The 23,383-nt window shown below is 30.2% G+C and overlaps 1 protein-coding gene across 1 annotated transcript; it reads right to left on the reverse strand.

Moving 5' to 3' along the window:
* Window positions 1–1,932: 1,932 nt before the first annotated feature.
* Window positions 1,933–3,056, reverse strand: BDCG_06341 (uncharacterized protein). The gene is made up of 3 exons (XM_045422075.1): window positions 2,634–3,056; window positions 2,503–2,534; window positions 1,933–2,453 (listed from the first exon to the last, which is right to left on the reverse strand). Exons 1-3 carry the CDS (start codon window positions 2,760–2,762, stop codon window positions 2,297–2,299), a joined length of 318 nt encoding a protein of 105 aa, XP_045277798.1. The 5' UTR covers window positions 2,763–3,056; the 3' UTR covers window positions 1,933–2,296.
* Between the last annotated feature and the right edge of the window lie 20,327 nt (window positions 3,057–23,383).

A 23,383-nucleotide genomic window follows, 5' to 3' on the forward strand; every position in this document is an offset into this window, starting at 1 on the left:
CACTTATAGAAATTCTCAAATTGAAGAGTATAAACTAATCAAATTTTAAATATAGATGAATTAAATTAATTTAATAATACTAATTATTCATCTCTCTCTTAATAAAACAATAGTTGTATCTTTCTCTCCTTCTCTCAAATAAAACATGACTTGTGAAAAGTGAGTATTATACCAGACTATAATAATCAACACAGTCTCAGCATGTAGAGCTGTATACATGCAGTGCATGCTAGACTGAGAGACTGCATGAGTTATAAACTGACAGCAGCATCTCAGAAAGAGCTGTGTAGCATGAGAAAGCTGCAACTCTCAGTCATGTATGCAGAGAGTGAATTACTGCAGTAAGTGTATATACATTGTATAAAAGTAATACTTTTTGATAATACTCAGTCTCTGATATCATGAAAATAGAGTCTCTCTGTGAGATTTATTTTTATCAGAAGTCAGAGAATCTTATATTCTCTAAGATTATCTTCACACACCTTGTCTGTGAAATTGATGAGAGGAATTATCAATTTCAGTATTCTATTCTTAATATTATTCAAGTGATAGCAGAGTTCACTCTGATCACACTTTTTAAGTGTATATTTTCTAATTATTCACATTTATACAGATATATACTGATTATTTATTAAATAATATTAAGACAATGACTTATTATGACTGTGTTACTCTCACTGTGAGAGATACACAGTTGATAATAAACATTATAAAGACTCTGAGAAGTAAGTATTTTGAGAGTACTGCAGCTCTGTAATCTTGATTTTTTTTATTTTTATTTTTTATTTTTTTCTTTTTCTTTTCTTTTTTTTTTTTTTAATATGATTTTTTCTTGTATTTGTTTTGTTTTTTATTTTTTGTTTTTTTTTATATTTTATGTTTTTTTCATAATTAAAATTATATGAATTATGATCTGTATTCAGAAAAGTAATAATATTTGATAACACTCTCTATTGAATTTTCAACAAATGAGCACTATATTATAATATTATGTAAGTGAGAAGTAATTTCATAATTTCATTTGATATCATTCTCAATAATAAGATCAGAATGAAAATATGACTAAGAATTCAAATATATTCTTTATTCAGAACTAGATTTTTATTTGAAAAGTGAATCTGGAATCTTTAATATTTGAAATAATGTGATTTGAGATCAATGTGATGAACACAAACCATGACCAGGAGTAATGCTTTTAGGCAATGTGACAACTGTAAAGTTTGATCCTGGTCCCAGACACGGTCACACGGTCAGTCTAAGTGCTGGTCGACCTCCTGGGGTTTGTACGGCGGACTGTTTGTAAGAAAAATGCAGAATCTAGGCAGAATCCAAGATCTCAACAACCAACATCTTCCTTGCAATACCATTCGAGCCCTGTGCTGCTCCATTCTTGCTGCGCTGGCTTCGGTTGGCTAACCAGGGAATGGGCTCCTGTCACCGCCATTGGCTATGCTTGAATCTAGAGAGCCATGACTCACTCTTTTGAAAATGACAGTGAACAAATATTCAACAAATAGATCCTGGACACACTGGCGATGGTACTTGCCGCATCCATTATAACCTTTCAGGCGTATTCCCCCTTTCGCAGAGAACAATGCGAAACCCTCCCCATCTGGATCTGTGTGATCTACCTCCATCCGCGCTCTCTCACAGGCCTCCAGGTCCTTTCCCGGCCCCAGCGTCTCAGCGCTGATACCAAACACTGCCACTTTTCAAGACTGTTGGGCTGTCCTTCAACTTTCCAGTCTCACTTTCACTTGCAACTGCATAAGAGCTGAATCTTGCCTTAACCAATCATGGCGCCATTTTCGTTCTTTTTTCCTTGTCTCGGGATTTAAGGAAGAGAGTCATATGTATTTATGCAAGTGATGATAGTCCAATGACTGCTCAACAGCGGAGAGCAACTGGGGGTTCCAGCAAATTGAAACACTAACTCTGTCCTCTTGACGTTGGGCGGCTAAACCATTGTATCGTATCACCCACTAAATTCTAAATAATAATTGGGCCACCTCACCATCAACCTTGCACGTTGGTCACGTGATGAATTCGATATATAATATACTTGTGGAGTCAGCGGAGTTGAATAGACAGGCGCCTATCTACAATTTCTACACCACAGTTACGATGCTTAATGGATTTTGTGGGCAGCTCCCTCTTGGGAGATATGATTGATTCTCAGGCGCACTTTTATCCCAACGTACTTGAAAAACGACAACACAAGTTCATTTCCTAACCACAGATTGATCAAACAGTAACAGCCCCTGCCAAACCATGACACCAGTGGGATTTTCAATAGTTAACGCCTCTCTTCCCCCTTTTTAGTTGTGCCAGTCCCATCCTCATAAATATGGCAGACCTTCCTGCCATTCGCACCCGAGATCTCTGCACTAATAACCCATTCGTTGTCATCTCGATTGAAGTGGGATTTGTGGACAGGATTGTCATCCCGGTGTCTGCTTTCAAGTCAGTCAGATACAATGAATATTCCTGAAGTATACATGCTTGATATTGACACTGTTTAGTTTGCCAAGTCTCTGGAACTCAAATTTATTAGCGATCTAAATTACGGCACAGTAATGATCCAGTTTTTACCAACTAGAATATCATGGGCACTAGGCAAGATCTTGACATACATTCTCAGCCCCTCCTCCTGGCTTCGTGAAATTTTCCACTGCGGTTTTCCACTTTGCTGATAGTTTGGACTTGTCGAATCCTGACCAGCGGACAAGAGTTTGAAGAGATCCACTAAATAGTCGAGACATTTGTATTTATATTATGTGGTAGAAATAGGGTCGTGTTTGGGACTAGAGCGAGTTGTTTGGATTAAAAACAATGTCAAATTGATTGAATATGACAGTTGGAAGGGACGTAGAAAATATGTGAAGGAAAAGAAAATTGCCTGGATCGTTGCTTGCTCTCTATTTACGAGTGAAATGAAGCTCTATTTATACTTGCGGCTTCTTCCTTGTTCCTTCGTAAACAGCGATAAGTAGGTCTGTCTTCTATTTTAATCTCACTTGTCCATTGAAATCTCCGATTAAGCGCTTGGCCTCTAAGGGTTGGGTACTCGTGCGCAAATTAGCAACAGAGCTCCTTGTTTTAAAAGTGGAGTCATTTGACAATAGAAGCGCTACATCTCATGCACTTGACTTACCGCCCTGACTTTCTTTATTACATATGCCTACATTAAAAACCCACCTTATTAATTAACAGGTGCATAGTGCATCTCATCACAAAACATCTTTGTATTTATTAGAGAAAAACAAACATTTTTCAGCAAAAAAATGTTATTTTATGTGATGTTACATACACTTCTTTGAATTCATATATAAGATTGAATAGCTGACTCTGCAGACTGAATAGTTAGACTAACTGTAATTGTATCTGAAATTAAAATTAAAACATTTAATAGTTTTATTCTTAAATAAATTAAATTCATTACACAATACTGATATTAAATAGTAATTATATATAGTTTAAGTGAGATTTAATATAAGTTCTTATTAGGCTGACTGTGTGACTGTGTCTGAAACCAGAATCAGAATATTTAATGTCTTATTATCAATTCAACTGATTTTATTACATAGTTTTAACATTAGATAGTAGTCTCATACTGTCTCAGTGAGACTTACTGTCTACTCTTATTACATTTTTCAAATGAGATTGTGGCAGGCTGCGTCTGATTAATCATACAGACTATTCTGTTACACTTCACAGATTTCAATCACTTCATTCTTGAATGCGTATGCTCCGATTCTCAGCCATTCTCAATCATCAATTCTCAGCCATCATGAACGCGTATAGATTCTTCCACTCTGAAGCTTCACTGCATATGCCATCACATACATGTATAAATATTCACTTCAATTGCTGATTCTCACACTTTCTCTTTCTTTTCCTTCTCTAATGTTTTTCTCTTTACTATATAAGACCTATTAATATAATACTGATCTATTCAATATAGACTTCTTACACTAGAAAAATATTCATCATCTTCTTATTAGAAATGATTATTCACACATTATCTTCTCATTAGAAATGATTATTCATTGAGAGATATTCAAACACATAACAATATGTAAAGAAAGAGAAATAATCAGTTAAAGCAGATACTGAGTTCTCAGATAGAAGCTTACTCATCAGTCACTCTGACTCTATAACAAGATCTTATAAAGAGAGTAAGATTTTACAAAGAGAATATCAGTAAAAGATCTGAGAGTTCTGACATCTCAGATATATGAGATATTTATATATTTATATATTCAACAATCAATATAATCATGTCTAATGATAATATAAAACTCTTGAATGTAAGTATAGATATGATATCACAGTGACTCTGAGCAATGTTGAAATTATAACAGCAATAGATAGCAGATATGTATACAACTTAATAACTTCAATACAAAGAGATTTAATGATTAACTCATGCAATTTCAACATCTACAGAATTGAATATAAAAGTATTGAAAGAATGCTTAGAGACTCTTATATATTTCAATACTTTCAATCTCACTCTCTACTCATCATAAAGAATAGAAATGCTTATAAAACTGAGTCTAGATAAAGATATCATTAGTTTATTAATTAATCAAGATTGATATATCAATGAATGATTGAAGAATCATATGAAACAGAAGTTTCATTTATAAATGAAAGTATATGAATCAGTATTGTGAATATCTGACAATATTACCAAATATCTTGATATTCTGTTTTAAGATACTGCTATATAATAGAAAGTATTAGATTAATTACAGAGTGTCTGACAGAGAAACATTTCTTTTACAACATTTATTCCTGACTTTAATATCAAGATTCTAGAAGCAGATGATTAATCTTGACAGAATTGAATGAAGATTAGCATGCTTAAGAAGACATTGACTTTTGAACTCTTACAGACTCTTATAAGTGTAGATGAAGATCAGACTTATAAAGACTTCTACAAACAGCTTCAGATATTGAATAATTATCTTATCAAGCTCAAGAGTATACAGAACAGTGATAGAAGACATTATATCTCAGTCACTCACACATCTGCACTGAAGAATAACAACAATGATACAGATGCTATGAACTGAGTAGACTTAAATGTCTATATATAAGTAAGAATCTCTGCTATCTGAATAGACTTCTGAGTCTCTGAGATCACTTCTGAAGAAGTTGCTGATTAATATCAATGTGAAGTGTACATTAACTGTAACTGATCAAAACACATTGCTTTCAACTGCTAATCAATCTATGTATCTTTACACTTAAGAGAAAGATCAGTGTCTTTTTATTCAAAGAATGAATCAGTGTCTGTCTACATCAATCATGTTACATTAGAGAAAGATTCAGAAGATAACTATAAGAATATCTTAATGAAACAGGAAAAAGATTAGCTTCTGTTCAAATTCATAAACAGAAGCTTGAAGAGATCAGATGATAACAATTTAAAGAGAAAATGATAATGAATATAATTTCTATATCTACTGTGATTGATAATATATATAATATGAAAGTCATGATAGATAGTGATCTATGCTACTATGTAATGATAAAATCTTCAGTCATAAAATGTTATAATCTTCAGCATATTCTCTTATCAAAACTCTGACTTCTTACAGAATTTGATGATTCAAAAGATATTTATACTCATTACATAATAAAGTTAATCATAGATATGAGAGAACATCTATATGAAGATGTCTATATATATGAAGTTGATAATCTTGATTATAATCTTATGTTAGAACTTGTCTGACTATCTGAATAAGACATCTTATTAAACACTTGAAATAGAAGCTTGATATTCTCTAATAATGATAGAATTCATGAAGATGACACTTACAAGATTATGAATCTGACACAGATCTCTGTCAATGCATATAAAATACTCTGAAAAAGAAGTCATCAACAGTAAAATCATGTGACAATCTATTTCATCAGTCTGATCAATATTAAAAAGGCTCTAGAAAAGTTATTCTGTGTTATAATAACAGATTCTCATATAAAACTCTCTCAATAATGTCATGAATATCTAGATGTCTTTTAATAAGATAATATTATAAATATACTCTTCTTACAAGATTCTGAAATCAATCACAGTATCAAGTTAGAGAAAAAGAATGATAAGAACTCTGAACTACTATAAGACTCTCTTTATAATATATTCTAAGATGAACTTCTTCTTCTTTGAAACACACTCAATAATCTGTTGAATAAAGAATTTTTACATGTTAGTAACTCTTTCACTGCAGTGTCTATTCTCTTTGCAAAGAAATCAGATGAAGAACTTCAGTTCTGTGTGAATTATCAAGAATTGAACAGATTAATAAAAAAAAGACTGTTATTCTTTATCTCTTATCAATGAAACTCTAGCTCATATTGAACAAGCTCAATGATTTATAAAGTTAGATATCATCACTGTGTTTCATAAGATCTGCATCACTGAAGAAGATGAGTAGCTTACAACATTTCAAATGTGATATAGTCTCTTTAAATAAGTAGTCACACTCTTTGAACTGATCAATATTCTCAGTACATTTCAGAAGTATATCAACTGAGCACTCTGAGACTTTCTTAATGAATTTGTATCTGCTTATCTAGATGACATTCTCATCTTCACTGATGAATTTAGAAAGAAATATCAAGAGTATGTACAAAGAGTATTACAATGACTAGAAGAAGCAGAACTATCAATTGATATTGACAGGTGTAATTTCAAAGTAAAGAGTATTAAATACTTAGATTTCATCATAGAAGCTGATAAGAGAATTCAAATGAATTCTGAGAAGATCTCTGCTATTCTTGAATAAAAGACCCTGCACACTGTGAAAGATGTACAAAGCTTCATTGAATTTACTAACTTCTATCAGTGATTTATATAAAACTTCTCAGATATTGTGAGATCACTTACAGAACTCACTAAGAAAGACTCAGTATTTCAATGATCAGTGAATACTGAAGCTGTATTTACACAGATAAAGAAGATATTCATTAATACTTCTCTACTGATAATATTTAATTCTGATCATGAGACAGTTATTGAAGCTGATTTCTCTGACTATATAATAGAAGAAGTGATATTGTAATATAATGATAAAGATGTTCTATAATCATATATCTTCATGTCTAATAATCTGAGTTCTGCTGAATGCAATTATGAGATCTATGATAAGAAACTTCTTGCAATTGTATACTATTTAGAAGAATGAGACTCTGAACTCTGAAGTGTCTCTGAATTTGAGATAGTTATAGATTAAAAGAATCTCAAATACTTCACAACTATCTGTAAACTCACTGAATGATAGATACAATGATCTGAGTTCTTAAGCTGCTTTCATTTTACAATACACTATCATTCTGACAGTCAGAACTCAATGACAGATGTTCTCTCTTAATAAGAGTAAGATATATTATCTGATATAACAGATACTCACTGAATGAACTGAGAGTATCAGCTCTTGAATCTGAAGATACTAGTTAATCAAGATACAACAGCTTAAAGCACTATACATACTTCTTCAATTAAAACTGTCACTGATAGCTCAACTTCTTCTGAACCTATATTAGATGAGCTATAGTATATAGTAGCTCAAATCAATGAACTTCTTCAAGCACTTACTGAAGCAGTATAACAAGAAGTACTCTGATTTTTCTCAGAATTACATGTAACAACTGACATCTCAGAATGTTCAATCAATAATAATAAGACTCTATAATTTTATAAATGATGCTGAGTCTCTCACTCTGAACTCTTACACACTCAGATAATGCAAGAGATGCATGATTTGTATATAACTGATTATTCAGGCTGTGAATAACTGTATAGAATGATCTTCTAAGAGTTCTATTAATCTGAGATATTAAACAGCATCAGATGCTTTGTCTGAAACTGTAATCACTGTTCTTTCATTATCTTATAAAAGAACTGTAGAAAAGATCTACTGAAATGACTTAATATTTCTGATAGAATCTGATAAGATGTAGTAATTGACTTCACTATTGATCTATCTAAGAGTAAGAATTATAAAAACATTTTGATTATTGTGAATTGATTGAGTAAAGATATAATATTAAAATCTTGTGATAAAATGAATACTGAACAAGTCACTGAAGCTTTTCTACAGAGCTCATTCTATTGAATACATGAATTACTGAGATCTATAGTATTGAATTAAGATTGTCAATTCATGAGTGCTCTCTGAACAAGAATCTGTTAAGTTCTTAAGATTACACACTGTCTGTCAACTGTCTATCACTCTGAGACTGATAATATGTCAGAACAGACAATTCAGACTGAAGAATTATCTTTGTAAGTTCTGCAACTACTTATAAGATGATTGACATGATCTTCTTCTATATACAGAGATTACTATTAACAGTCAAGATACTGTTTCAACAGATGTAAGCCTGTTCTTTCTTATATACAGATATCACATAGTGATGTTAGATCTTCTAGAGATTACACAGTTCATACTGAACTCTCACAGTCTGATTCAGATTACTGATAATATAGTAATAAAACTCTGAGATATCTGTGATTGAGCAGAAGTCTTCATGACAAGCACTAAACAGAATCAAGAAGATTGAATTAATGTTCATCAAGACCTCATTAAATAATATAAGATAGAAGATCTAATATAATTGCATCTTAAGAATATATAAATCACATATTTATCTTATATACTAGATTACTGTCATATCAGATATAAAGTAATAGAAGTTCTAGATAGTTACAACTACTATCTTAACATATTATCAGAGATTCATAATGTCTTTCATACAAGCTTACTTTATCACACTGTCACTGACCTGTTCTCTTCTCGACTGACTTTCAACTGACAATCATCAGAGATTATAGAAGAAGATACTGAGCTTGAGTGAGAGATTGAAGATATTCTCAATAAGAGATCACATAGCTGCAGCTGACAATATCTTGTGAAATAAGTCAGTTATAATCAATCAATCTGAACTCTGAGTTTCATGTTATCTGAAACAGCAGTTCTTGACTGATGAGAACTACTTCTGAAAAGAAGAGATTAATGTGATGAGCTGTGCCTGATCAATTATATAGACTATTCTGTTACACTTCACAGATTTCAATCACTTCATTCTTAAACATGTATGCTCCGATTCTCAGTCATTCTCAATCACTAATTCTCAGTTACTATGAACATGTATAGATTCTTTCATCTCAAAGCTTTATCACATACATTATTATTATTATTATTATTATTATTCTTTCATTATACTTATATGCAAGCGGAGCTTATGATAAGTCCTTGCGTGATGTTAAATACAGGCCAAGTGTTAGTTATACAGAAGGAAATACAGGTGTTGAGACCATGTCAAGATAACAAGAACATAGGAAATACAAAGAAGTGAAAATTAGATACATGTGATAATAACTTCTCAGCTCAGAAACATAGAGTGATTTTATTAAAGTGATTTATACACCTCTGTATTTATTAGAAACCTGAGGTGCTTGAGTTCTGAATTTAATGTATTCCCTGCGGGTTTCGAACCCACACGCCTTGATTGAACATGCCAAGGCGCTACCGGGTGGCCGCATTAACCATTCATTCACCGGGGCAATAACTATCTTATAATCAGAATTAAGTATTATCAGCAGAGAGATATTAATGAACATCTTCTTCATTTATATAAATACAGCTTCAGTGTTCACTGATTATTGAAATACTGAGTCTTTCTTAGTAAGTTCTATAAGTGATCTCATAATATCTGAAAAGTTCTGTATAAATTGCTGATAGAAGTTAGTGAATCTGATAAAGCTTTATATATCTTTCACAGTGTACAGAGCCTCTTATTCAAGAATAGCAGAGATCTTTTTAGAATTTATTTAGATTCTCTTCTCAGCTTCTATAATAAAGTCTAGATATTTTATACTTTTAATCTTAAAATTATATTTATCTATATTTATGAATAGTTCTGCTTTCTGTAGTTATTATAATATCTTTTATACATGTTCTTGATATTCTTTCTTAAACTCATCAGTGAAGATGAGAATGTTATTAAGATATACAGATATGAATTTATCAAGAAAATTTTGAAATACTCAGTTAATATACTTCTGAAATGTACTGAGAGTGTTAGTTAGTTCAAGGAGTGTGACTACTCATTCAAAGAGATTATATTATATTCAGAATACTGTAAGTCACTCATCTTCTTCAGTAATATAGATATTATAAAATACAGTGATAATATCTAACTTTGTAAATTATTGAGCTTATTCAATACAAACTAGAGTTTCATTAATAAAAGATAAAGAATAATAATTCTTCTTTATTAATCTATTCAATTCTTGATAGTTCACACAGAATCAGAGTTCTTCATCTGATTTCTTTGCAAAGAGTACAGAGACTGCAGTGAAAGAGTTACTAATATGTATAAATTCTTTATTTAACAGATTATTGAGTGTCTTTTAAAGAAGAAGAATTTCATCTCAGAATATATTATAAAGAGAGTCTTATAATAATTCAGAGTCATTATCATTCTTCTTTTCTAACTTAATACTGTGATTCACTTCTGAGTCTTATAAGAAAAGTATGTTTATAATATTATCTTATTAGAAGATATCTAGATATTTATAATATTATTGAGAAAGTTTCATATAAGAATCTGTTATTATAATACAGAATAACTTTTCTAGAGTCTTTTTAATATTGATCAGACTGATGAAGTAGATTACTATATAATTCTACTATCAGTGATTTTATCAGTAATTCTATCAGTGACTTCTTTTTCAGAGTATTTTATATGCATTAGCAGAGATCTGTGTCAGATTCATGATTTTATAAATATTATCTTTGTGAATTCTATTATTATTAGGAAATATTAAGCTTCTGTTCTAAGTGTTTAGTAAGATACCTTATTCAGATAGTCAGATAAGTTCTAATATAAGATTATAATCAAGATTATTAACTTCATATGCATAGATATCTTTGTGTTGATATTCTTCAATATCTATATTTAGTTTCATCATATAACAGATGTAAATATTCTTTAAACTGTTAAATTCTGTGAGAAGTCAGAGTTTTAATAAGGAGATACACTGAAGATTATAACATCTTATAACTGAAGATTTAATCATTGTATAATAACATAGATCACTGTCTATCATGACTTTCATATTATACATGTTATCTATCACAGTAGATATAAGAATTGTATTCATTATCATTTTCTCTTTGAATTATTATTATTCAATCTCTTCAAGCTTCTGCTTGTGAATTTGAACAGAAGCTAATCTTTTCCCTGTTTCATCAGAGTATTCTCATAGTTATCTTTCAAATCTTTCTTCAATGTAATGTGATTGATGTGAACTGCTGATATTAATCTTTCTTATAAATGAGAAGATATATAGACTGATTAGCAGTTGAAAGCAATGTGTTCTGATTGATTACAGTTGATATATACTTCTCATTGACATTGATTAGTGACTTCTTCAGAGATGATCTCAGAAACTTGAAAGTCTGTTTGAACAGTGAAGACTCTTGCTTAAATGTAGATATTTGAGTCTACTCAGTTCATAGCATTTATATCATTGTTGTTATTTCTTGATGCATATGTATGAGTAACTGAGTTATTTCTTAGCATAGATGTATAAGTGTAACATCTTCTATCACTATTCTGTATACTCTTAAGTTTGATAAGACAGTCATTCAATGTCTGAAGTTGTACGCAGAAATCTTTATAAGTCTGATCTTCATCTACACTTACAAGAGTATGTAAGAGTTTGAAAGTTAATATCTTCTTAAGTATACTAATCTTCATTCAATTCTCTCAAGATTGATCATCTGTTTCTAGAATCTTGATGTCAAAGTCAGAAATGAATGTTGTGAGAGAAGTGTTTCTCTGTTAAGTACTCTGTGATCAATCTAATACTTTCTGTTATATAGCAGTGTCTTGAAACAGAATATCAAGATATTTGATGATATTGTCAGATGTTTACAATGCTGATTCAAATGCTTTCATTCATAAATAGAACTTCTATTTTATATGATTCTTCAATCATTCATTGATATACTAATCTTGATTAATTAATGAACTGATGATATCTTCATCTACACTCAGTTTCATGAGCATTTTTATTCTTCATGATAAGTAGAGAGTGAGATCAGAAGCATTAAAATATACAGAAGTATCTAAGCATTCTTTCAGTGCTTTTGTATTCAATTCTGTAGATGTTGAAATTATATGAGTTTCTTATTAAATTAATTATTGAATTTTCTCATATTGAAGTTATTAAGTTGTATGTATATCAGCTATCTGCTACTATTGTAATTTCAACATTACTCAGAGTCACTGTGATATTACTTCTATATTCATATTCAAGAGTTCTTTCATATTATTATTAGACATAATTATATCATTTATCAGATGTATGATATCTGTGAAATCTTAAGAAGTGTAATTATATGAATATCTTATATATCTGAAGTGTTAGAACTCTCAGATCTTTCACTGATATTCTCTTTATAAGATCTTACTCTCTTTATAAGATCTTATTACAGAGTCAGAGTGACTGATGAGTAAGCTTCTATCTGAGAACTCAGTGTCTGCTTAACTATTTAACTGTTTCTCTATTTCTTACACATCATTACATGTTCAGATATCTCAGTGAGTAATCATTTCTAATAAGAAGACAATGAACATTTTTCTAGTATAAGAGGTCTACACTGAATAGATTGATATAATATATAGATCTTATATAATAAAAGAAAGAGAAAGTGTGAGAATCAGTGATCAGAGTGAATATTTATATGTGTACATGATAACATATGTGATAAAGCTTCAGGTTGAAAGAATAGAAATTCCGTAGGTTTTCGGCCGAGGATCAGCGACCGAGAATCAGAATAGTAGGAATCTGTGAAGTGTAACAGAATAGTCTATATAATTGATTGAGCGCAGCTCATCACACTGTGTTTAATCAATTATAATAGAGTATTTTATTACACTTCATAGATTCCTGCTGAAAGCTCCGATTCTCGGTCGCTAATTCTCAGCTGAAAAACTCACAGAATTTCTATTATTCCGCTCAGAAGCTTCACTGTGTATGTGTATAATTATTCACTCTAATTACTGATTTCTGCACTTGCTCTTTTTTTCTTTTCTAACATTGTTCACTTTATTATATAAGATCTATATATATTATACTGATCTATTCAGTGTAGACCTTTTACACTTGAAAAATATTCATTATCTTCTTATTAGAAATAATTACTCATTGAGAGAATATCTGAATATGTAACCATATGTAAGAAATAGAGAAATAAATAACTAGTTAAGCAGATACTGAGTCTCTAAATAGAAGCTTACTCATCAGTCACTCTGACTCAGTAACAAGATCTTATATGAGAATATCAGTGAAAGATCTCAGAGTGCTGATATCTTAGATATATAAGATATTCATACAATTACACTTCTTTCAATTTCATAGATATTACACATTCAATGAATGATATAGCTATATCTACTGATAACAGAAGAGAACTCTTGAACATGAGTATAAATGCTGTGCTACAGTGACTCTGAGCAATGTTGAAATTAAAACAGCAATAGATAGCAGATATGTATACAACTTAATAACTTCAATACAAAGAGATTTAATGATTAACTCATGCAATTTCAACATCTACAGAATTGAATATAAAAGCACTGAAAGAATGCTTAGAGACTCTTATATATTTCAATACTTTCAATCTCACTCTCTACTCATCATAAAGATTGAAAATACTTGTGAAACTAAGTGTAGATAAAGATGTTATCAGATCAATAACTAATCAAGATTGATATATTAATGATCAATTAAAGAATCATGTGAAATAGAAGTTTCACTCATGAATGAAGACCTGTGAACCAGTAGTATATACATTTGACAATATCAAGAAATATCTCAATGTTATGTTTTAAGACACTGCTATGTAACAGAAGATATTAAATTGATTAGAGTGTCTGACAGAGAAATACTTCTCTCACAATATTCATTTCTGATTTTGACATCAAGATTCTAGTAGTAGGTGATCAATCTTGAGAGAATTAAATGAAGATTAGCATGCTTAAGAAGATACTAACTTTCAAACTCTTACAAGCTCTTATAAGTATAGATGAAGACCTGACTTATAAAGATTTCTGCATATAACTTCAGACAGTGAATAACTGTCTTATGAAGCTTAAGAGTATACTTGATTATTATTATTATTCTTCAATTATAAATGTATGTAGTCAGAGACTATAATATCTACCTGAGAACTAAAAGTTCTCAGAGTGTTTCTAATATCTACAGAGTTAACTATTATACATTTACTAATTTCAGATATGTAAAATCAGAAAATTTCAACTCAGAATATAAAAACTCTTTACAGATTGCAGTATTTTAACATCTTCTGATACTTTGAAATCATTTGAAAATATCATGATAAAGGAAAAGACAACAAAGTCTTAAAGATAGACACATTAAATAAATAGATAGAAAAGAATAGAAAAGAAAACGTAAAGTAAAGAGAGACTATAACAAAATAACATTATTAAAAAATAGTATATAGCTGTTTTAACAGCCTATATCTGATCAATTTCTTCCTTTTCATATTCAGATATTTCTGAATTTAACCATCTTCTTGTAGCTGCTTGAGTTTTTAATAGAAAGTCTATTAAGCATTTAATTCCTGTGTCTCAGTTAAGAATAAGAACCTTATATTTAATTAATTTAAATCATACTTCTCTTTCAATCTGACTCTGAGACTATTGTATAATGCACAGTGTATTACAATATACTCAGGATTTTTATTTATATTGCAGAATGAGCATTCTATTAAATTAAAATCTATCATCAAATCTTTGTATATAATATTTGAAATAATGTTGTTCTAGTTTCAGCTGAATTATAGATGGAAATATTTTCTTTTTATATTTAATTGAATAAGATGTTCACTTGACTTTTATTTCAAATCTTGAATAATGTATACTCTTCTTTTATTTCTACCAGCTTTCATTTCACTTGTTTGAACAAGATTCTTTTATCTTTCTCTTTATAAAACATCAAAACACTATTTTTTGAATCAATCTATTTAATTCTGAACTCTTTTTTGCAGCTGAATCAGTCAATTTATTATCATGAATATTCATATGAGCAGAAACTTAGTACAGATGAATTATCAGTTTTAATATTCTTCTCTTTTGAATTTTCAAAACAGAGTTTAAAATCAGTTCAAGATTTATTTGATTATTATAAATCTGACTATTTCTCAGTCTTTTTAAAGCAGTGTAATTATCAGAGAATATTTATATCTCTTTTCAACTATTTTCTCTTTTATAAGATTTTCTTTCAATAAGTTTGAAAGCTTTCACTATTGCAAATAGTTCAGTATCAAAGACTTCAGATTCACAGTCTAAATTCCAGAAATCTGAGCTAAAATTGATATTATCTTCAGTATAAGCAATGCCTGTGTGGTTCGGAAGAATGTACAATCACTGAATAATAACGCGGCCGCTTCTGAACACACTTACAAATGTAAAGAGGTCATAGCAGCCACTAATTAATTTAGTATAATGTATATAAGAAGCCGGTGTACACCTGTAATTATACACTGATTAAAGCAATCTTTGAATCACATCTAATAGCATGTCTAAAAACCGATGAAAAGTGCAGACTTCTTCAGAATGTGATAATTCTATCTACAAAGTAATTTATAGTTATCATATCAGTGTGATTCTAAAATGTCTTAAAAGATAGTGTATAAAAGAGTGATAAGTGAAAGAGTATCTAATTAATACTACTCTGCTTATTAAGGAAAAACTTCATACTCAGATGAATATTATGTATACAAATAAATGAGATGTGAGAAAGAGAATGAAAGTGATGAATCAGATTCAAAGAAGTTCACTCTCTACTTAAAAGAATGAAAGAGAGAATACTTGTTATCAGAGTTATATAATGATAATATAAATTATATAATAATATAATAACAAAACTGTATAATCAATGAAAAATAACTGAAATAAATATCTTCTCTAGTTAATATAAATAACACTCTTCTATGCTATCTGAACTGAAAGATATGCATAATCTCTTAGAGAGTTTACTTGAAGAAATAAGAAAAACAGCTGAGACTGCTGAACTGAAAGTGAAACTCTGAATATATAGAAGAATTTTAAATAAGATTGAGATCTTATATATACAGTGACAGACTGTGATAGAAGCTAAGTAATAATTAATATTCACTGTGAATTAAGTATTCACTATAAAGAGCTTCACTGATACAATTATCATTATTAATAAGAATAGAAAAACCCAGGTTATAGACCTGCAGTGAAAGATTAAATACTTACACAGTGTGGCGGGCTGCGCCCGATCAATTATATAGACTATTCTGTTACACTTCACAGATTCCAACCGCTTCATTCTTGAATGTGTATGCTGTGATTCTCAGCCATTCTCAATCACTGATTCTCAGCCGCCACGAACGCGTACACTCCGATTCTCGGCCATTCTCAATTGCTGATTCTCAGCCACTACATACGCGTATAAATATTCACTTCAATCACTGATTCTCACACTTTCTCTTTTCTTTTCTTCTCTAATGTTTTTCTCTTTATTATATCAGATCTATAATATTATACTGATCTATTCAGCATAGGCCTCTTACACTATAAAAATATTCATTGTCTTCTTATTAGAAACAATTATTCATGCATTATCTTCTTATTAGAAACAATTTTTCACTGAGATATCTGAACACATAAACAATATGTAAGAAATAGAGAAACAGTTAAACAGTTAAGTAAACACCAAGTTCTCAGATAGTTCTTATATAGAAGCTTGCTTATCAGTCACTCTGACTCTGTAACAAGATCTTACAAAAAGAGTAAGATTTTATAAGAGAATATTAGCAAAAGATCTGAGAGTTCTGATACTTAAATATATAAGATATTTATACAAATACATATCTGATAGTTGATACAATGATATTTAATAATAATATAAAATTCTTGAATGTGAGTATAGACATAATATCACAGTGACTTTAAGCAATGTTGAAATTATAACAATAATAAATAGCTGATAGACATGCAACTTAACAACATCAATATAAAGAGATTCAATAATTAACTCATGTAATTTCAACATCTACAGAATTGAATACAAAAGTACTGAAAGAATACTTAGATACTCTCATATATTTTAATACTTCTGATCTCACTCTCTACTCATCATAAAGAATGAAAATACTCATGAAACTGAGTATAAATGAAGATGTCATCAGTTTATTAATTAATCAAGATTGATATATCAATGAACAATTGAAGAATCACACAAAATAGAAGTTTCATCTATGAATGAAAGCATGTGAACTGATGTTGTAAACATCTGATAATATCATCAAACATCTTGATATTCTGTTTCAAGACACTGCTATGCAACAGAGAGTATTAGATTAGTTACAGAGCACTTAACAGAGAAACACTTCTCTTACAACATTTATCTCTGACATCAACATTAAAATCCTAGAAGCAGGTAATCAATCTTGAGAGAATTGAATGAAGATTAGTATACTTAAGAAGACATTAACTTTCAAACTCTTACAGATTCTTATAAGTGTAAATAAAGATCAGACTTATGAAGACTTCTGCACACAGCTTCAGACATTGAATGATTATCTTATCAAGCTCAAGAGTATACAGAATAGTGGCAGAAGATGTTACATTTCAGCAACTTATATACCTGTGCTGACAAATAACAATGATGCAGATATCATAAATTAAGTAAACTTGAATATCTACATATAAGCAAGAATCTCTGCTATCTGAACAGACTTTCAAGTTCCTGAGATCACTTCTGAGAAAGTCATCAATTGACATCAATGAGAAGTGTGAATCAACTGTAACTGATCAGAGCACATTGCGTTCAACTGCTGATCAACCTATATATCTTCTCAATTGAGAGAAAGATCAGTGTCTTCTCATTCAAAAGATGAATCAATGTCTGTCCGCATCAACCACATTGCAGTGAAGAAAGATTCAGAAGATAACTATAAGAATACTCTGATAAAACAGGGAAAAGATTAGCTTCTGTTCAAATTTGCAAACAGAAGCTTGAAGAGGTCAGATGACAATGATTTGAAGAGAAAATAACAATGAATATAATTCTTATATCTACTGTGATTGATAACATGTATAATATGAAAGTCATGATAGACAGCAGTCTATGTCACTATTTAATGATAAAATCTTCAGTTATAAGACATTATAATCTTCAGTGTATTTTCTTATCAAAACTCTGACTTCTCACAGAATTTGATGACTCAAAAGATGTTTGTATCTGTTACATAATGAAACTAAACATAGATGTGAAAGAATATTAACATGAAGATATCTATACATATAAAGTTAATAATCTCAATTATAATCTTATGTTAAGACTTATCTGACTATCTGAATAAGGTATCTTATTGAATGCTTGAAACAGAAGCTTGATATTCTCTAACAATGATAGAATTCACAAAGATAACGTTCATAAGACTATGAATCTTACACAGATCTCTGTCAACACTTACAAAATACTCTGAAAAAGAAGTTATCATGAAAACTGCTGACAGAGTCACTGATAAGATCACTGGCAGCAGGATTATATATCAATCTATTTCATCAGTCTGGCTGATATTAAGAAGACTCTAGAAAAGTCATTCTGTATTATAATAACAGATTCTTGTATAAAGCTTTCTCAACAATATCATGATTATCTAGATATTTTTCAATAAGATAATATTATAAATATACCTTCTTTATGAGGCTCAGAAGTGAATCACAGTATCAAGTTAGAAAAGAAAAATGATAAGAATCTTAAGTCACTATAAGACTCTCTTTATAATATGTCTTGAGATGAACTTCTTCTTCTTCAGAAGACACTCAATGATCTGTTAGATAAGAAATTCATACATGTTAGTAACTCTTTCACTGCAGCTTCTATTCTCTTTGTAAAGAAGTCAGATAAAGAACTTCAATTCTGTATGAACTACTGAGATCTGAACAGATTGATAAAGAAAGATTAATATCTCTTATCTCTCATCAATGAAACTCTAGTATAGATCAGATAAGCTCAATAATTTACAAAGCTAGATATTATCACTGTGTTTCATAAGATTCATATCACTGAAGAAGATGAATAACTTACAGAATTTCAAACATGTTATGATCTCTTTGAATGAATAGTTACATTCTTTGAACTGACTAATGTTCTCAGTACATTTCAGAAGTATGTTAACTAAGCACTCTGAGATTTTCTTAATAAGTTTGTTTCTGCTTATCTAGATAACATTCTCATCTTTATCAATGAATTCGGAAAAGAACATTAAGAGTATATGCAAAGAGTATTACAATAACTACAAGAAGCAGAACTATCAATTGATATTGATAAGTATGATTTCAAATTTAAGAGTACTAAATACTTAGGTTTCATCATAGAAGCTGATAAGAGAATTCAAATGAATTCTGAGAAGATCTCTGCTATTCTTGAATGAGAAGCTTCATATACTGTGAAAGATGTATAAAGCTTGATTAAATTCACTAACTTCTATCAGTAATTTATACAAAACTTCTCAGATATTATAAGATCACTTACAGATTTCACTAAGAAAGACTCAGTATTTTAATGATCAGCAGACACTGAAGCTGCATTTATATAGATGAAGAAGATGTTTATTAATATCTCTCTGCTGATAACATTCAATTCTGATTATAAAATAGTTTTTGAGACTTATTCCTCTGACTATGTGACAGGAGAAGTGTAAGAAATCCCGCTTCTCACAGATTCTTTACCTCTATTCCTATCTCTCACATAACTAATAGGGCTAGCGGCCCTTGACTACACACAACTATATAGACTGGAGTTCGTGAATACTATTCATAACTCAGCTTGAATGCTATTATACATTTGACTTCTACATTTTATCTTTCTATTATGAATACTTCTAGTAGTTAACAGTATATATCATGCCAAGCTGCAAACACTCAAATAATCACCTGTGAGCACTTATTCTTACATTTCAAGCTCAGTCAGTCAGCAATCACCTGTTATGACTGAAAGAACTAGAAACTTGCATACTTCAATCTCTGTGAACTCTACTACAGATACTCAGAAGCAGTCATCTAAATCATAAATAACTTTTATAAAAGAAGTTTCAGAGAACTTATCAATCACTCACAGAATATCATTCTCTGCATCTATGACAGAGAAACTCTCTGAACTCATAAATAAATCAATCTCAGTGAAGAACATTCTTGAGTGTCTTCTGCAGAATCAAGCTATTTTTCTACAAGAAATGCTTACTATCTGCAAACACTCTTAAACTGAGTCTCTAGACATAATCTTCAGAGACACTCATAAACTGAAAAGAAACTTTCTTAAGCTGCAATCACTTAAGATTATCTATCAAAGTACAATTTATAAAACCTTTTACAAGTTTGTATTTGAAATTGACTCACAAGCCTGACTGTGTGATATAAAAGATGAAGAAGCTGTTATCTATATAATGACAGATCTCTATTATACTGAAGCTAAGAACTGACTGAATTATCTAGAAAATGATTATAAGAGATCTCACTAATCTGTTCTTAAGATCTATCTAGAGAATAAGTTGAGAAACTTTATAAGCTGAATAGAGAACACCTGAGCTGTAATTATCAATATTAGAAAAAGAGATAAGAAATCTGATAAAGACTACTCACAGTGCTTCATGAAATTATGATGTGAATTGAAATCTGTGAAAACAGAGCTCTGAAATAAGATCTGAATGATAATATTCATAAAGAAGCTGAATAAAGATATACAGAATAAGCTTATTAAATAAGACTCTAAGTTCTTAACTCTGAAGAAACTGATAACTCTCATTCATCACTTATAAATCACTGTAAGAGTCATAGATCTATAGAGAGTGAATCATTAATCAGCTCTGTAAGAGTCAGAATAACAGAGAACAGATTTATTAGAAAAAGATAATAAGATACAGAGAGATTTATATCTGACTGCTGAGCAGAGATAAAGAGCTTCACAAGCTCTTATAAACAGAGTACATAACAGAGAGATTAAGAAAAAGAGACTCTACTTTATCTGTTTTAAATCAGAACATCTCTGTGCAAACTGTCTGAATAAATTAAAATAGAAATTTGAAGAGTCATGAACAGAGTCAGTAACAGTCTTCTTAAGAGTCTTGAAGCTTATATCTGAATCTGTTACTTCTCTGATGAAAATGCTTACTTATAGAGAGAGATTACACTGTAATACTGCTGCTCTGTAAGTATAAAAAGCATTGATAAACTCAGAATCTCAGGTCACTGTGATGTCTCTAAAGCTCACAGAGTAAATGAGCTCAAAGATGAAGACTGAGAACCTGCTCTTATAATAAGCAGAATGCAAGAACTCAGATCTAAGAGCTGAAAGACTTATAAGAGTTATCTTTAAATTGCAAGATCTCTCTGAAATCTGAAGAAGATTTATGAAAACTGTGATTATTGCAGATATCACAGATGATATGTACTTGAGACTTGTATAACTTTAAAGACACAATCTGCACATAGCTGTTCACAAGTCAGGTTTATACTTCTGATCAGTGTTAACAGACTTACTTACAGAGATAGAATCAGTTGATGCTGTAAAGTTGATTAGAGAAGACAAGCTCATCTATATAATAACTTTGTAAGTATCTGAGAATCTCACAGTCATAGAAACTGAGCTTTAGATATCAGAGAAATATCAAGATCTCACAGAGATATTTAGCTCAGTAAAGACAGCTAAGCTTTCTTCTCACTGTAAGAAGAATCTGATAATAGATTTAATAGAAGAATAGAAATTCTTCTGAAGATCAATCTATAAGCTCTCTCATTATAAGACATAGATCTTGTGAATCTATATGAAGAAGAATCTGAAGAATAACTTTATTCAATCTTCACAGATCTTCACAGAAGCCTCTGTGATGTTTATAAAGAAGAAGAATAAAGATCTCAGATTATATATAGACTACTGTGACCTGAACTTCAAGATAATAAAGAGCTGCTATTCTCTGTCTCTGATTAAGAATGTGATCAACTGTCTCATGAAAGCTGTTATATTCACACAACTGAATATGATTAATATATATACACAGCTGTGAATATAATCTGAGAATGAATAGAAGACTGTCTTTAGAACTGCACTGAGATTATTTAAATATCTAGTGATATCTTTTAATCTGACTAATATCTCTGCAGCATTTCAGTCTTTTATTAATAAAACACTTCATGCATATCTGAATGTTTTTATGATAATATATCTGAATGATGTGATAGTGTACTCTGCAAAGAAGAAAGAACACACTGAGCATGTATAAAGTATGTTGATAATCTTAGATGAGATAGAACTGTATATTAAGCTTACAAAGTATAACTTCAGTACTCACTGAATTAATTTCCTAGAATATATAATCATCACAGATGATATTCAGATGAAATCTTTATAAGTTAAGACTATTCTATTATAGCTGAAGCTAACTAGTATTCATGAGATTCAGATCTTTCTGAGCTTTGTGAATTTCTATAGATAGTTTATCTTTATATTCATGAGAATCTTCTTAACTCTTACAGATATACTGAAGAGTGAAAATAAGAAGAAAATATTTCATGAACAGAGAATGAAAAGATTATTAAGAAGAAAGAACTGTGAGAACTTTCTTATCTCAGAAGCTTATGAGATCTTTATAAGATTGAAACAGACATTCACAGATATAGTAATACTATTTCACTTTAATCTCTTACTCTTAATCAGATTGAAGATAGATATCTTCTTCTTTACAATTTCAGAAATAGTCTTGTAACTACAGTTAAATAAGAACTGAGTTTCAGTAGTCTTTTTCTTATAAAAGATACAATCTGCAGAGATCAACTATGACATTCATAATCAGAAGCTTCTTATAATAGTGAAATTCTTTCATTACTAATATCACTACTTTAAGAGCCTTATAATAGTAATTACTGTTAGAACTGATTATAATAGCTTGTAACAGTTTACTTCAATCAAGAAACTCTTACAGCAGCAGATTCACTGAGCTCAGAGACTGAGTGAGTTCTGATTCAAGATAGAATATATCAAGAGAACTAAGAACTCAGTAAACAGACTCTCTCACAGATCAGACTATATTAAGAAGATCAGAGTGACAGATATAAAGAAGCTAGAGAAGACAGAAAAGCTTCACAGAATACTTAAACTGAGTATTATAAAGAGATTAACTGAAGAGTCTCTTAATTTCTTATAAGAGAAGAGAGAGAAGAAAGAAAAGAAGTCTGTATAACTACTCTCTATAACACTGAGAGTCAACACTCTGAAAGTCTTTATGAAAATTCTTGAAGA

This window comes from Blastomyces dermatitidis, assembly GCF_000003525.1.
Source record: "Blastomyces dermatitidis ER-3 genomic scaffold supercont1.6, whole genome shotgun sequence".
Classification (NCBI taxonomy): Eukaryota; Fungi; Ascomycota; class Eurotiomycetes; order Onygenales; family Ajellomycetaceae; genus Blastomyces; species Blastomyces dermatitidis.